This window comes from Rhineura floridana, chromosome 7 (genome assembly GCF_030035675.1).
Source record: "Rhineura floridana isolate rRhiFlo1 chromosome 7, rRhiFlo1.hap2, whole genome shotgun sequence".
Classification (NCBI taxonomy): domain Eukaryota; kingdom Metazoa; phylum Chordata; class Lepidosauria; order Squamata; family Rhineuridae; genus Rhineura; species Rhineura floridana.
Genome location: NC_084486.1, coordinates 45,973,476 through 45,990,857, shown reverse-complemented (window position 1 = coordinate 45,990,857; position 17,382 = coordinate 45,973,476). Strand labels below are relative to the sequence as shown.

General features: G+C 40.5%; 1 protein-coding gene across 9 annotated transcripts in view; it reads right to left on the bottom strand.

Moving 5' to 3' along the window:
- Positions 1 to 300: 300 nt before the first annotated feature.
- STAMBPL1 (STAM binding protein like 1) overlaps positions 301 to 17,382 on the bottom strand; it is a 34,040-nt gene continuing 16,958 nt past the window's right edge. For 5 of the 9 annotated variants that reach the window (XM_061635417.1, XM_061635423.1, XM_061635416.1 and 2 more), the window contains 8 exons: positions 14,808 to 14,883; positions 14,193 to 14,288; positions 13,265 to 13,598; positions 10,810 to 10,934; positions 8,321 to 8,458; positions 3,678 to 3,790; positions 1,596 to 1,695; positions 301 to 602 (listed from right to left, as the gene is read on the bottom strand). In XM_061635417.1, the coding sequence (XP_061491401.1) occupies positions 546 to 602; positions 1,596 to 1,695; positions 3,678 to 3,790; positions 8,321 to 8,458; positions 10,810 to 10,934; positions 13,265 to 13,598; positions 14,193 to 14,288; positions 14,808 to 14,883 (1,039 nt within the window). In that variant the 3' untranslated portion in view covers positions 301 to 545. Of the gene's footprint in view, positions 603 to 1,559; positions 1,696 to 3,677; positions 3,791 to 8,243; positions 8,459 to 10,809; positions 10,935 to 13,264; positions 13,599 to 14,192; positions 14,289 to 14,807; positions 14,884 to 17,382 lie in introns of those variants that run through there. The other 4 variants (XM_061635418.1, XR_009763972.1, XM_061635419.1 and 1 more) reach the window with 4 other exon arrangements.

Sequence of the window (17,382 nt, the reverse complement as noted above, 5' to 3'; positions counted from 1 at the left end):
TTTACTTGAAAGTCATTATGTCTTCAGGATTAAACACTCGTCTCCCTTAGAATTCCAAGTAGGCCCTTACTACAGCTATGTGGCTAGGGCCAAGGATCATCTGGTGCACACTACAGTAGATTCTATGGTCTTATTTTGAAAATAAAAGTGGGAAGGTCTGGATTCTTAGAACATTCAGTAGTCATATTTTTAAATAAGTGAGCATTCACAAATAAATAAATAAAATGAAAAACAGTTCAAAAAGTCATAGAAACCAATACAAAAATATCAAGCACCGCAAAAGTTCTGTAACTATCACTGTTTCAAGTTTTATTATCATAATATTTCAGCATAATAATATATACTGATTGAATGCCACCATGAACTCAATCTTGACAGAACAAAATTACTTCAAAATGGAAAAGGGTAATAAATATCAAATTATTAAATATAAAATGTACAAATATAAAATGTCAGTAACTTCTGGAAAACACTGTAGTAAAATCTGGTAGCCATGTTCTCCTTTCGGCATCTGATTCGAAGAAGGCTTTGTTCTTCCATCCATATCACCTCAGATCCAATACAGTTATTTTTACATCTTTCCCAATTATGTGTTTACATATCTGCAAAAGAAGACACCAAATCAATCATGGATATATGTCAGTAGGAAATCTGCTCCAAGATGTAAACAACCTCTGAAGTCAATCAAGAACACACCATTTAAAAGACAGCACATGATGAAAGCTTATTCCTTGAAGGATATTTATCCTGGGGGTTAGTGCCGTCCCTGAGGAGAGGAGCCAATTGGTGCTCACAATTAGCAGTTTCCCTCCTCAGCCTTGCCCTCTCTTGTAAGCCACCCATCAAATGGGAGGCAGTAGTTCCCCATGCTCAATCACATCTTTGTCAATGTAAGTCCAGATGCATTGTTCTACAGCCTTATGGAAAGGGGTTGATGAATGTGGTGTCAGAGAATTAGTTTTTCAGCTTTGTCCATACAATTTTGACCAAAAACAGGAAAAATGGGGGGGGCATGGAAGATAATTTTTTAACTCATTCATTTCTCTCTTTCTTATTTTAGTTTCTTCTAGCTCAGACGAGCTGGGCAGAAAATACACACTTATAAAACTATGCAGTTTAAGCTTCTTCCTCACCAGAAAAGTAAAATTAATTCCAGGAAAGAAAGGAAAGCTCACATTTCCCTTTTCCATCTTTCCAGGTGAGCTCTGCATAAGGAGAACTCCAGAGGCAAATGAGGAGGACACACAGAATGGAAACACATTAAGAACAGCTTCCCTGTGAGGAAAGGGTACAATACTGGGAGCTTTTTCATTTAGAAAAGGGTGAATGAGGTTGGGGACATTATAGAAGTGTATAAAAATATGCATGGTGTGGAAAGAATGGATAGGTACAAGTTTTTATTTCTATCATAACAGTAGAATATGGGATCATCCAATGAAGCTAAATGTTTGGAGATTCAGGAAAAGCAAAAGAAGTACTTCCTCAAACAATGCATAGTTAAAACAATGGAATTCACTACTACAAGACATAATGATGGATGTACATGCAACCATACATACTCAATCAAAGTCCTCGAAAGTAACGTGCATCCTTACATTAAATAGCCTAGGATCCTTGGTATGGGGATGAAAACCCTTCTTTTTACATATAGAAACTTCCAACATGCCGGCGTTAGTAAGTCGGAAGACCCCCGTGCTAGAAAGCAAAGAAAATATTACAGAACGTAGCAACAAATTTGTATCTTCATAATGTGTGAATAATCAGATGCAGAGGTATAAGAAGCTTTATGAAGTTTGCCAGAGGACTGTTTCAATTTAAAATCACACCTGAGGACTACGACATGAAAAGCTCAATTCTATGCAGTAGTAGTAGTAGCAGTAGAAGAGGCATGTGTCACAGTAACTAAAACACCTTCATATGTAATCCAGCTCCTCCCACTTGGGTTTATAAATGTTGCACAGGCAGAACTCTGCATGATGTGAGGTGACAGGGTTGCTTCACCAGACAATAAGATATTTTGCAAGGTACCCTGTGATGAAAAAGGTCACTTTTGTAGTACAGTTGCATCACATAGGATTTCAACTGTTGCCTCACATCTTGGGCACATGTGATACAGATCTTGTAATACTGCAGCTATGTTCCTATATCAGGGGTTCCCAAACTGTGGTCAGTAGACCAGCAGTGCTCCACACACTTCATTTAAGTGATCTGTAGAACTGTCTGTGAAGGACACTTGCAGTATGAATTCTATGGCAGTCTTTCCCAAGCTTGGGGTCTCTAGATGTTACTGGACTACAATTCCCATCATTCTTGACCAATGGCCATGCTGGCTGGGGTTGATGGGAGTTCAACAACACCTGGGGACCAAAAGGTTGGGAAAGGCTGTTCTATGGAATTCAAAGTGTAATATAACAAAATTCAATATAAGAAATCAAAGAAACAGTACAAACGCAACTAATGATATCTAGCACTGTACACTACAATTGCTACAACAGGCAGAAAAATCATTAAGTGGCCTGCCAAGACCCTCAGCAATTTTCAAGTGGTTCGTGGGGAAACAAGTTTGAGAATTGCTGTAGTTTTAAACAATGAGTAAAGTAATATCAAAGCAGGTCCTGCTGTGGAAAATTCAGAACTCGCATAAACCAGTCAGAAATAATAATTTCCTTTTTAACTAATCATAACTTAACATTGAATACATTTCTACATTACATGAAAAAAGTCTCAGATTTAATCCCTGGCATCTTCAATTAAAAGATTCTCAAGTGTCAAGGCAAGGAGAGAGACTTGCCTGAAACCTTGGGGAAAGCCTCTGCCAATCACATGAGGCAATCCTGGACTAGATGGACTAATTGTCCATTGCCACATGAGGCAACTTTGTATGTTTAAGTTGTACATTTACTCTTTGAAATAAAGTTCATCTCCAGTTACTTTATTTTCCATTCCCTATAACAGTAATGAGCCAAACTAAAAATTTCAGCGAAGAATAAACAATATGCCTGTAACATATCAGTTCCACCAATAAAATGAATAAAACCCAAAAACCTATACCACAAATTATCCAACTCAGTCAACTGCACCCATGCAAGAATAAAGGCTGGATAAGTATATGCAAGGTGCACATGGACCTCATGTTTCTAGCAGTGACTTACTATACTAAACTGTGCATCTTTGAAAGCATGGGGAGGTCTCTTAAGCCTTATGTGTGGATAGCCACTCCTAGTATTTGTCAAAAGGGATTGCAATTTGGATTGAAAGTGAGCATGAACCACACTGATCTGTTTTCAAATTTTTACAAACTTTGTTATAAATATAGTTAAGTGTTATAAAAATGTTAAAAATATAAGTCTATTGTTATAAATATAGCTATAATATAGTTAAGATCAAAGTTTGTAAAATTTAAATAATAAATTTAGATTTAGAAAAGAGATTTATTAAAATATTTAATAGTAAAGAAGTACTCTGAAAAAAATTGCCATTCAAAATTGCTGATACAAATCAACAAAATGCATTATGGCTATGGACAAAAGTTCTACTTCAACCTTATTTCCCTTCACTTTATCTGGCATTGAAAAGTGATTTTGTAGATGACTGAGTACAGAGACAATAAGGTAAAGAAGCTAGCTAACATTACTGAGAATTGGAGGAAGGGAGAGAAAGAAAGAAAGAAAACTCACTCATTATGTTTTGGTGAACAAACAATTGCAATAGCCTCTGGTAGCATTAGCTGATAAGAACAGTGTGTATGAAGATCAACACTGGATAAGAATGCAGTCTGTGTTGGATGTGTCTAGAAAGAAAGAAAGAAAAAGATGTCTACTTAGTGAATGGATTTTTAAAAAAACAAACCAAGGTCAAAATAGAATCAAGGAAAAACCATTGTTACACTGCAGGCTTGTTATGTGAATTTCTAGCAACTATCTATGTTATTTCCTTCATAAGAACATAAGAAGAGCCTGCTGGATCAGGCCAGTGGCCCATCTAGTCCAGCATCCTGTTCTCACAGTGGCCAACCAGATGCCTGGGGGAAGCCCGCAAGCAGGACCTGAGTGCAAGAACACTCTCCCCTCTTGAGGCTTCCGGCAACTGGTTTTCAGAAGCATGCTGCCTCTGACTAGGGTGGCACAGCACAGCCATCATGGCTAGTAGCCATTGATAGCCCTGTCCTCCATGAATTTGTCTAATCTTCTTTTAAAGCCATCCAAACTGGTGGCCATCACTGCATCTTGTGGGAGCAAATTCCATAGTTTAACTATGTGCTGAGTAAAGAAGTACTTCCTTTTGTCTGTCCTGAATCTTCCAACATTCATCTTCTTTGAATGTCCACGAGTTCTAGTATTATGAGAAAAACTTTTCTCTATCCACTTTCTCAATGCCATGCATAATTTTATACACTTTTATCATGTCTCCTCTGACCCGCCTTTTCTCTAAACTAAAAAGCCCAAATGCTGCAACCTTTCCTCGTAAGGGAGTCGCTCCATCCCCTTGATCATTCTGGTTGCCCTCTTCTGAACCTTTTCCAATTCTGTAATATCCTTTTTGAGATGAGGCGACCAGAACTGTACACAGTATTCCAAATGCAGCCGCACCATAGATTTACACAACGGCATTATGATATCACCTGTTTTATTTTCAATACCTTTCCTAATTATCCCTAGCATGGAATTTGCCTTTTTCACAGCTGCCGCACACTGGGTCGACATTTTCATCGTGTTGTCCACTACAACCCCAAGGTCTCTCTCCTGGTCAGTCACCGCCAGTTCAGACCCCATGAGCGTATATGTGAAATTCAGTTTTTTGGCTCCAATATGCATAATTTTACACTTGTTTATATTGAATTGCATTTGCCATTTTTCCGCCCATTCACTCAGTTTGGAGAGGTCTTTTTGGAGCTCTTCGCAATCCCTTTTTAACAACCCTGAACAATTTAGTATCATCAGCAAACTTGGCCACTTCACTGCTCACTCCTAATTCTAGGTCATTAATGAACAAGTTGAAAAGTACAGGTCCCAATACCGATCTTTGAGGGACTCCACTTTCTACAGCCTTCCACTGGGAGAACTGTCTGTTTATTCCTACTCTCTGCTTCTTAACCAATTCCTTATCCACAAGAGAACCTCTCCTCTTATTCCATGACTGCTAGGCTTCCTCAGAAGTCTTTGGTGAGGTACCTTGTCAAAAGCTTTTTGAAAGTCTAAGTACACTATGTCTACTGGATCACCTCTATCTATATGCTTGTTGACACTCTCAAAGAATTCTAATAGGTTACTGAGACAGGACTTTCCCTTGCAGAAGCCATGCTGGCTCTGCTTTAGCAAGGCTTGTTCTTCTATGTGCTTAGTTAATCTAGCTTTAATAATACTTTCTACCAGTTTTCCAGGGACAGAAGTTAAGCTAATTGGCCTGTAATTTCCGGGATCCCCCCTGGATCCCTTTTTCAACATTGGCGTTACATTTGCCACTTTCCAGTCCTCAGGCACGGAGGAGGACCTCAGGGACAAGTTACATATTTTAGTTAGCAGATCAGCAATTTCACATTTGAGTTCTTTGAGAACTCTTGGGTGGATGCCATCTGGGCCCGGTTATTTGTCAGTTTTTATATTGTCTATTAAGCCTAGAACTTCCTCTCTCGTTACCACTATTTGTCTCAGTTCCTCAGAATCCCTTCCTGCAAATGTTAGTTCAGGTTCAGGGATCTGCCCTATATCTTCCACTGTGAAGACAGATGCAAAGAATTCATTTAGCTTCTCTGCAATCTCCTTATCGTTCTTTAGTACACCTTTGACTCCCTTATCATTCAAGGGTCCAATCGCCTCCCTAGATGGTCTCCTGCTTTGAATGTATTTATAGAATTGTATAGAATCAAACAGATAGGACTGCAGTCACGACCAATAGAAGAAAATGCTTCACAGCCAAAGCAAATGTACCTTTTGAAAGTTACCAGCTGACCTAAAGTACAGTGGGTGAGTGAAAGAAACAGAAAAGTAAGACTTTTGCCCATGCAACTATATTTAAGAAATGGGGGAGGGAGAGAGGAATAACAAATGACTAAACAGAAAATTTAATTCAGTTGGCACAGTTAGCTACTTGGGGTGCATACAGAACTCCTATCATTTTGGTCAATGTACTGCCTTCAAGTCAATTCCGACTTATGGTGACCCTATGAATAGGGTTTTCATGAGGCTGAGAGGCAGTAACTGGCCCAAGGTCACCCAGTGAGTTTCATGGCTATGTGGGGATTCGAACCCTGGTCTCCCAGGTTGTAGTCCAACATCTTAACCACTACGCCACACTGGCTCTCTTTGGTCAGGCATAAAACCTCTTAATATCTGAGCAAGTTAGGGTGGGCTTTGTCTTCATTGTTTGTAAATGAAGAAGCAGTGCACAGTGCTAATTGCTTCTGACAATCAAAAAGCCGCCTCCCCAGAGCAGTTTTTCCTCTAAGAAAACCACCAAGCAATATTTGGGAGAGGCAGTGTCTGGCACATACTGAAGTGATTCTCTGACTGCTTTGGCACATGTCCAACTGACAAAATCATCTGTGCCACAGTTCAGAACATTTGCTGAGCATTGATGTTGAGTGTGGATTAAGCTGAACATAATTAAACAATTACAATTCCACTTCTGCATATGTTCTGTATTGTATGGATCCATACAATAAGTCCGTAAGACTCCAATATGGGCCTAAACTGTGCTATTCACCAGGTGGAATATGCACAGATAGCCTGATAAAATCCCATATGCTGAGCTGCAGGCCTTAGGAACATGTGTGCTTGCCTCTACTCACATGAAAGTGAGACTCAAACAATATACACTGAAATATTTGCTTAGTAGCCTGGTTTATCAGGGTCATTCTAGACATGATATTAACTGTGATACAATTAATGGGTCTAGTTCTCAAATTTTAAGTAGTAGTCACCATGGCAGGGGCAGTCAGGATCAGGTCTGTGATGGACTGGGAGGATTAGTTTAACTCTTCCCCCACCCCACCTCACCCCAATGGGGCAGCCATCCTGAAAAACAACAACCAGCAATGCCCCTGGGAACCACACTATGTTGTTCCCATTGGACCACTGTGGAGAGAAGGATGTTACCTCACCTCCCTGTACCATCTCATGGCATAATGGTAACGCTCTGAAAACGTCCCCTCCTATGCAGGGTCCAAATGGCCATATGAAAGTGTGCATGAGGTGCATTTTCAGCACTATCATTTTCATCAGAACTGCAGTGTAGGAGGAAAGTCCTGAGTGCTATGCTCCTGTGGTTGCTATTTAAATTCTGAAAACTCTTTGCAATCACACAGTTAACATCATGACTAATGTACAGAAAGAAATGAGGACCACCTTTTCCATTATTGGAAGACTTGCCTAAGATTTGCAAAGACTGGGCAAACCAGGGTGCATTACTTTCTTTTGCTGGAAATATGCTTGGAAAGCATTTGCTTTCAAGGTCAGAGCTACATTCCATAGCATGAAGGCTTTAATTCTGTTCATCAGTGTCTACACCTGCCTACAGTTACTGTATATTCTTGCAATGCTGGTATAATTTACTTTTCTTAGAGCTGCAACATTTAATTGATTAAATCAAAATTAAGTCAAAAGGTGTCCCAAATAATGGTGTCCTAATTAATCAGGGAGAACATTTTTAAAATGCATTATTAATATAGGTCTATAGAAAAATTCTTAAAGGATACATTTGCCCTTTCCTATCACATAGGAGGAAATGTCAAATCACTAAACTAGGATTTTTTTAAAAAATCAGATGACAGTTACAGTTGTTGGACTGTGAGTTAACACAACAGTCAATCCGCCTTCCCATCATAAGCACTTCTTTGCAGGCATAAGAGATCTCAGGAGCTACTCAACAAAAGGAAAGGGAGATCTATACTTCTTGAAAGCTTTCAGTATCCAAAGGCTATAGAATACTTGATGTATAATGGGTAGCAGAAAGATTAAGGAAAAACAGGCATAGCACATTCATTTAAAAATGAATGAAAAATCAAATGAATGCACACTCTTCCATTAAAACAAGCATAAAGCAATAATGAATGCAAAAAACAAATGTGGGTTCATGTGCTGCGTAACAGTCAGAAGATGACAGGATGAGCCTCCATCAAAATCAATGGAAAAAATTAAAATTAAAATAAAGGTAATATGAAACAAATGTAATTAAAATGAAGATAAAAAACAAAACGAGCATTTAAACAAACAAAAATCCCATTGCACATCCTTAGCATAGTTTACCAAGAAGATTGTTTCTGTAAGGAACGTCTTCTGCCTATTTCTTCACTGAGATCCACAGCATATTTATGTATACGTACATGGATCCAGCCCAGAGTGAGGAGATCATGTTGGTCTTGAACCCTGAATAGCTCTTCCACATTCTCCATGTCACAATAGTCTGGCCCTGCAGACTGTTTTGGCACTATCACATGAGTAATAGTGAATTCATTATGGGTCTGTAAAACATAAGTGTAGGAAGATAGCTTTTTGAACAAGTACTGAACTTCATCCCCCAGAATCACCGTCATTATAAATTGGATCAATTTTTACTATTGATTTCACAACTGCTGTGCTAATTTACATCAATTGATACATGGGCTCAAAGATTCATGGCAGAACAGACAAAACAGCAATGACTGAGGTCAATATTGATATTTACATGTTACATACTTGGAAAAATATTTCAAAGGAACATGGAACGCTACCTTATAATGAGTCAAATCTAGTTCGGAACTAACTAAACTAACTGGCAATGACTCCCCAAGGTTGTAGACAATAATCTTCTCCAGTCCTATCTGGCGATGCCTGAGACGGAACTAGAAATGCAAAGACCCAGAAAAAAACAAGAAAAAAAAATTTCCCCCATTTTTTAAAAAAATTTTTTTTCAGGAAAATGCAAACGAAAATGCTTTGGGGGGAAAAAGAATAAAAATGTTTTTTCCTGGATTTTTCCAGTTTTTTCCCGCCGGACCATCACATGTCTAAATTGAACATGGGACCTTTTGCATTCAAAGCACATGGTCTACCACTGAGTTACAGCCAGTGGGTGCTATTCCTACATAAAGCTTGGGGGGTGGGAATACTACCTTTTCATAGTATGCGATCTTATTCACATTTACTTGGGAGTACAATTTACTTCTCAGTAAACATAGAAAACAATGGGTTCTCAGTGCAGTATGTTTATCTTATTAGCCCAATTATATGATTTTAATATCTGTGTGTTTCCTTTTGTGCCAGGCTGAGTAGTTTATCTATCAGCCATGCAGGGCCGGCTCCAAGCATGCCAGATTCCTTGGACATCAGCCTGCCCTAGGCCCCTCCGCGATCCATGGCAGGAGCGCAGATTGCAGGACAGGAGCTTCTGAGCCGCCCGCCATACCCCTGCTATCCCCCCACTTCACCTACCTTTCTCCGCTGTTTTTTTTTTGGCTGTGTGCACTGCACACGCAGGGTTACCATCAATCAAGATGGCGGCTGAGGTTTCCTTAAGGGGCTGAAGCCTCTGCTGCCATCTTGGTTGGTGGCACACACGTGCATGCATTGCTGCCATCAACCAAGATGGCGGCAGAGGCTTCAGCCCCTTACAGAAACCTCGGCTGCCATATTGATTGATGGCAACCCTGCACGCACTGCAAAAAACAGCAGAGAGAAAGGTAGGTGAAACGTTGGGATGGTGGGTGGTTCGGAAGCTCCTCCCGTCCTGCGATCCGTGGCTCTGCGATCCTGCGATCCGCGGAAGGGGAGTGGAGGGGCCCTTCAGGGGCCTCTGTAGCTCCAGGGGCCCTCGGGCCAGTGCCCCACCTGGCCGCCCTTTAGAACCGGACCCGCAGCCATGTTTCGGATACCACTTCACAGTGTATTGCTGTAAAGTGAACATTAGAACAGCATACACTATTTAGGCAGACAAGCAAAATCCAAGCAATAATATATTTTGATACTTGGTAGAATTTCTGCTCACACAAAAGAATCTGATATGCTGCCTCATTAATTTCTACTATCTTTAATATCAGTTTTCCTGTAACAAAATCTCATTTCTGTTTCATGAAAACCAGAAAAATCCATAAAAAGTCCTTTAGTGGATCCTAATTGTATAGAGAAGGAGGAGTTAATTATGTTATATGCTTCCTATTGCTTAAAATCAACAACTTCTGCCAGAAAAAGAAAAAGGCAAACAGCAGACCACAGTTCAGTAAGAATTTCTGAAAAGCTATTTTATATAGAGGCAATTATACAGCACACTTAATAATAATAATAATAAATTTTATTTCTGAGTTGCCTATCTGGCCGAATCAACGGCCACTCTAGGCGACGTACAATTTCATCAATAAAATACAATAAAACCACAAGTATCTTAACAATAATTAATAATATCAGTATTAAAAATAAGCCACCCCAGAGGTCCCGTAGGCCTGCCTGAACAGCCAGGTTTTCAAGGCCTGGCGGAAACCAATCAGGGAAGGGGCATGGCGAAGATCGAAAGGAAGGGAATTCCAGAGGGTGGGGGCCACAGTCGAAAATGCCCTCTCTCTGGTCCGCACCAGCCTCACTGTCCTAACTGGTGGGACCGAGAGAAGGTCTTGTGCGACTGATCTTGTCAGGTGGCATAATAGGTGATGCTGGAGGCGCTCCTTCAGATAAACTGGGCCGAAACCGTATAGGGCTTTAAAGGTCAATACCAACACCTTGAATTGGGCCCGGTAAACAACTGGTAGCCAGATCTGCTTTTGCTCTGTTATCAGTTCATTACAGGAAAATACAGTAATATCAAAAGTGCCTTCCCCATACAAATGTGAAGGTTCAACTGTACCAGTTTTCCACAGAGAATTCCACATGTCTCTATTCCTCTTACTGTATTTGCCTCTGCTAGCAGCAGAAATTTGTGACAAAGATCCTTGGGCAGAACCACACTTCGCAGCCCTTCAGCCACATTGTCTAACAAACAGAGAGCAAGAAAGTCATTTATGCAGAGGTCTATGGCATAAAAATGCTCTTATACAATTCAGTTTACAAAGCACTTGACTGACTTGTGTACGTATTCAATTTGGGGTGGCTTACTTCTCAATAGTCAGCATTCAGGGTAGATATCACGTCACTGCATGTGGCTGTCCTGCTTGTAGCAACCATTTTCTTCTGTGCCTCCTTTAGATGTTCTCTGCTTGTGGCAAATGGCTTGTGTAACAAGAAGCTGAAATTTTTCTAAAATACCACAAGCTATATAGGCTGAAAAGCTACTAGAGTTGCCACATTTTTGCTTATTTGTTATCTCCATTTTAGCATTTGCCAATGTGGTGCAGTTGATCAGAATTGGAACAGAAAGATCTGGGTTGGGATCCCTGCCCCACCATGAAGCTAACTTGGACCAGTCACTCTCTTTCTGCCTAACCTTCATCACAGGGTTCTTGAGAAGATGTATAATGGCAGAGAAACACCATGTTTTCTGCCCTGAATTCCTTGTAGAAAGGATACAATACTATAAATGCCTGGAATAAAAAACATACAAAACAACCCCCCCCAAGAGGTTTACCCAGTAATCTTTGTGAATATTTGAGGATATCATATGCCCAATTCCAACAATCCATCCACATGTCACACTTGCTTCATGATGGTCCCCCAACTTTGGAATTTACGGCCAGCTTACTACACTTCAGGTTTTAAGAAAGGCATTGAAGACTTATTTTACTGGCTTATTTGTGAGTTCCTGCTGATATTGAGTTCCTTAGGGTTGATTGACTTGTAAACAAATTTTGTATATTATTCTACAGCTGGATGTGTATTTGTTATTGCTAGTTTTATTCATGTTTGTGCGTTACTAAAGTCTTGTAATCCATTTTATTTTATTATTGGAAATTGTATTTTTATCTGTTATTGGATAAGTTGCATTGATTTTTATTCATGAAGGTGGCCTATAGTTACTGCAGCTCAATGCCAGGAAGAGCTTAACTGGAAGATGTTGAATTGCTTTGCAGTGGTTAAACGTGCAGAGACTTGTCCCTTAAAAAAGAACTCTAGCAATGGCCAATGGGACCAAATGAGGCAGGCAATTAATTTGTCGTGTGTAGGGAACAGTCACCAGAGACCAGTTTGCTGTTCTAGAGAGATATGAACATAACAGCCTGCTGGATCAGGCTATTGACCCATTTAATACAGCATCTTAGTCTCACAGTGGCCAACCAGATACCAATGGGGAGCACGCAAGCAGGGCCTGAGCACAACAGCGCTCTCCCCTCCTGCAGTTTCCAGCAACTGGTATTCAGAAGCATACTGCCTTCAATAGTAGCAATGCCATATTAAATGCACACATGCTGAAGGCAAGTTTATTTATGAATGCAAATCCTCACGAAGAACTGGTTTTTAATATGCAGCTTTAAAAATCTGCCCATTTTGCCAACAGGCAAAAGCCCCAGCAGAAGAATGTATATTGCACAAAGTTACTGTAAACCGCCCAGAGAGCGTCGGCTATGGGGCAGTATATAAGTACAATAAATAAATAAATAAATAAGACAATCATAGTACAAATGAGCCCATTCTGGACTCAAAAGGAACACCTATTGAGAGTTATGGAAGTGTCATACAATAGTAGAGAGTGTCCTTCAGCAACTGGGCAAGAGCTGAAGGAGAGCACTCTTAGCAAGGAGAATTCTGGGAAAAGTTGATCCAGAATCAAGGTTTCTGAAGGGCTAGGTAGGAAACATAACAACACTCCAGAGTAAAGTGCAGTTATTAGTTGAAACCAAGTATTTCTCCTGAGCAACGTAACAATTTGAGGGAACTGCAAGCCAGAAATACATACACACCACAACATGCACCATGGCTTCCATACCATGAGTGAGGTACTGTCTTGGATAACTTTGATGGGTTAAAAATAATTCTATGCTCATGGATTTTCTCATTAGGGGAAAAGCAACTCATTTCAAACTGAGGGCTGAACAAGTAATTGGGCAACCTGTACTGAGCACCACATCCAGAAAAGGATAAACTAACCAATCAGGGCTTTAAAATATGGAAACACATTGCTAACCAGATAAAAGATACATGTGGATGTGTGCGTATATATCAGAGTTTCAGAACATACTCCATGTGGTAACATTTCAATTACTTGGAATTTTAATCATTGGAATTTTGTAGGTTTTTAGGTGAGATCTTCAATAATCTATTTTGATTTATATGGAATGCCACCTGTTGCAAACATTAACTAAAAATCCTAATTGTGCAATAACATAGGAAGCAGAGGCCTATTAGACAAAAAGAAGGAGCTTTCTTACTCTGAACAGCACTTAGTGTGGCAGCTGGCTTTACGGACCGACTTATCAGAGGAGACTGTCCAGCAGAGGCATCACTCTTGTTTGCAGGGAAAGTATTATTCAGATGTGCTGCAATGCACGATGATAACATGCTCCCATCAGTCTGCTCAGATGTAATTGAATTCTCCTTTGTTTTCTGATCACGGGCTAATTCTTGCTTCTTCAGTTGATCTTCAAAGAACTGAAATTGTTCTGTTTCCAGCTGCTGTTGACGGATCTGTGCAATCCGCTTCTTCTCTGCTTCAATCAATTTCTGCTGCTCTAGTTTCTTCAGTAACTCAGCCTTGCATTTGCTCTGGAAAATATATTACATGAAAAATATCTGATCAACAGCCAAACAAAGGCGAGCAGGCCTGCTATGGTTCAAGCTACACTTGACATGGCAGATCCACTTGTTTTAATACTTGCCCAGTATAAAAGTGGAAGAAAGTGTAGTTTAAAGGTCAAGGTTTATGGGGCGGAATGCTGAATCCACCTTTTGCCTGTGGTTTCCCCCCACTGGACTCACTTTTGGTCCCAGACCTTAAAGAGATAGACTGTTGGGTTAACCGTCTAATATTCTTCCTGGCTGCATAGCTCTTTGGCCCTTTCCGTCGCATTCCATTTCGCAAGTGAAAATTGGAGATTTGCATTTAGTGGATTGCTATGATCATGTATAATTTGGGCATGGAAAATAAACACCCTAAGACAATCCTCTTCCCTGCATGCACAAGAACTGGCAGTGAGTGCTCTCAAAAATGAAAGATGCCAGGGAGCTGTCACACTTCTACTCTTGTGATTCTTGGCCAAACTTTCAGTATTTCAGTATTAAGTACTGGCTATGGCTGCATAGCCTGTGTGCATGTATAATTAAGCATTTTTAAAATACATTTGTTCTGATGGGATTTACCTTGTCTTGCATATATTTCCGGTATTCGGCATTATATTTCTTTAGCAACCCTTTCTTCAGTTCATCAGTCCTTGGAAATGCTACATCCTTTAGTTTCTTTGTCAGAGAAAATTAAATTTAAAAAAACAATCTGTTTATGTGTGCATATTAATACTTGCTTTCCTCCCACTCCATATCACCAGCCAGATCTCATTAATATAATTCATTTATTAGCAGAAAATTAAATGCAAAACAATTTATTAACGCTCAATGCTATGGACCAGCTTTAGCGCCTCTCCCAACATGGCTGGAGGGTTGTTCAACAGCAGGTTACTCTCCCTGGGCCTTAACTGCCCTTGTTGTGCTAGCAATAGATTCTAAAGGTCATAATGGTGCTGCCATGGTAAAAATGGCTCACAGAAGAAAATATATAATGTCTGATCCTCAAAGCAGAGCTCTTACAGATCAAAATCCTGACTTTGCACTTTAACACTGCATGCTAGTGAAGTCATCTGGCCCTCGGGCAGCTTCTAGGGCCCAAGTACCCCAGAAGGGGTGCTGTTATTAGTTCATGGAAAGAAAAGAAGTGCTTTGAAATGCCAGATCTATTTATTTATTTAAAAAGAGCAATTCTACCTTCATAATATCCTGTTTTTCTGGAACTGCACATTGTTGGTAGTCTCGATGACTGGGCAGCTTTTCTACAAACAAACTAGAAAATGAGACACACATTTTCCCCCTTGCATGTCTGATGAATATCCACAATATTACTGTTGTGGACAAAAAGCAGGTTGCATAAGTCATTATGAGGCTGGATGTAATGTTCCTTTTTGATTCACAGCAGCGTTCTGTATCTTTGAGATTTAAAGTAAAACACTGCAGTTCTACAATTGGCTCAGATAAGGCTGAAACGCAGAAATGGTTTACTATTCTGTAGTGCCACACACATTCACATTCCAGAAGAAATGCGTTTCTCAGTTATAGCCAGTTATTTTTAGAAGATATTTGTTACCTATTGTTTAAAAGTAACACAAAGCACTATGTCATTCTGCATCTCTTTTGTAAATTGGCATCACCTTTCAATCCTTCCCTTCCCATTTCTTGCTGTCTCTTCCCTTAGGCCAGTGCTGAATACTTCAACTGAACTCCAACTAAAAGCATATCCCCAAATTGTAGATAAATGCCTCCCAGTCCAAATACCTGTGAGCCTTGATACTGGAGGACTGAGCCTAAGACCTTCTGAGTGCAAAGCATGTGACTTACTACTGAGCTTCAAGCTTCTCCTATTCATCCTGAAATTCTTTATTAATAGCAACCTACAAGTTGTGGCTGGGCTTGGTAGCCAACAATAATTTCTGCTAGCCAGCAGGAATATACAAGAGCATGTTTAAGCACACATACAGTGGTGTTCCCTTTCCTCTGAGCAAATGCAGCCCAGTTACCCCCACCCCCACCTCACTGCAGTGAAAGATGATAGATGGTATGTCTTCTCCACATCTCTGTACTTCTGAAACTGAGCACTGTTCCCACCTTGCTTGCATGTGCCCTAAGAACAGAGACTCCCTCACTTCCCCCTCCCCAGCAGCTGCTCGCAAAATTATTTACCCACCCCAGACAACTCTCTAACTTTGTTGCCTTAGGCAGACAGGATTTCATTTGTGTCTGAGCACAGACCAGCAAGAACCCATTTTCAATAGCAGGTCAAAAGACCAGTGAATGCAAGCCTTCCCTCTACAGGTCCACTCCAAATTTCCTTTCTTTCCTTGCAGAAACTCTCCAACTCTCTGCTATTTTTTTAAACAGCTCCTGCCCCCTTGGCAGGATAGAAAGAGTGACTAGAGAAAGTTGCTGCAAGTCTTCTGCTTCCTCTTCTCAGACTGAGTCTGCAGGTGGGAGAGTGGGGGAATGAGAGAACAGTGGGAGAGGCAGTTTGTTTGCAGCCACAATGCACCCTGCTGCAGCTAAGTCTGGGGAAAGAGTTGGGCTTGAGGGAGAGAGACTCTGTCAAGATGGAGAGAAAAAGAAAAAGGCAGACATGTGCAAAAGGTGTCCAAAAATATCATAACTGGCTCCCACTCAATCAGAGGCTGGGGATGTGTGCCAAGGTGACCTGGCAGCGTAGCTTATGGAGTTAATAGGGGAAACAGCAGCAAGGCTCCCCCTCACCCTTTACTAGCAAAATACTGCCATTTCTCATTGGTGGAGGGTGCTTGCTAGAATGAAATGCATGGTTGTCATGGTGATAGTGGCCACTGTAATTATTGACTGTTTATTAAGGTGTGGATTTGGTGAACTTCCCTGAAGATGCGTGGCAGGAGTTTGATAAAAAGTGCTGTAAAAAAATTCAGGAAGACAGCTGTACTCAAAATGCAACTTGCATGATTAAATAGTTGCCCTGTACAAGCCTGCAACCAGAGTCTGAACCCTTGCTTTGAGATGCCACTGGGCAGCCACAAAGCCATTTCTACACTTTTCTGAGTTTTCACAGCCTATTATAGTGGGGAACATTTAGCCCCAGTTGTTCAAGTACAACACCCATCAGCCCCAGCAAGCATGGCCAATGGCAAGGGATGATGGGAGCTGTAGTTCACTAACATCTGGAAGGCCAAAGGTTCCCCATACCTGCATTATAGCAACATATTGGAGGGAACAGAAGTCAACTGCAGCAGTGCATATGATGCTACTGTCTTGTCAGACGACCCTGTCTCATCTTAGGCCCTTCTGTGTTTGGATTAGACTGGAAGGTTGTAGATGACCCTATAACTAACTCTCAAGGTGAAAACAGAATATATGGCAAACATGAAAACAGCTTTCCTTCCTCAAATGCCCAGGATGAAGTAACAGGGTGCCCTCCAGATGTTGTTGGGCTACAACACCCATCAGACCCAGCCAGTGTGGCCAATGGTCAGGGACATTCAATGTATGACATTATGTCATCATATTCTGTTTCTACGTTCTCACAAGTTGCAATGAATGATTGTGGAGATAAGACAAGGAAACTTGCAGAGTGATGAGATTATGCCACATGTTGATTGACTGATTGGATTTATTGAGTATCCCTTGTCATTATGGAGGACAGAGGAGACATGGAGCTGCTGTTTCCAACAGCAGTCTGAAGTTTGCCCTAACATCTAGCCCCTGATCTCTGAGTGCACAGTTTTAAAATATTTTTAAAATAATGGTAAACTTTTTTTAAAAAAGTTAACAGAGT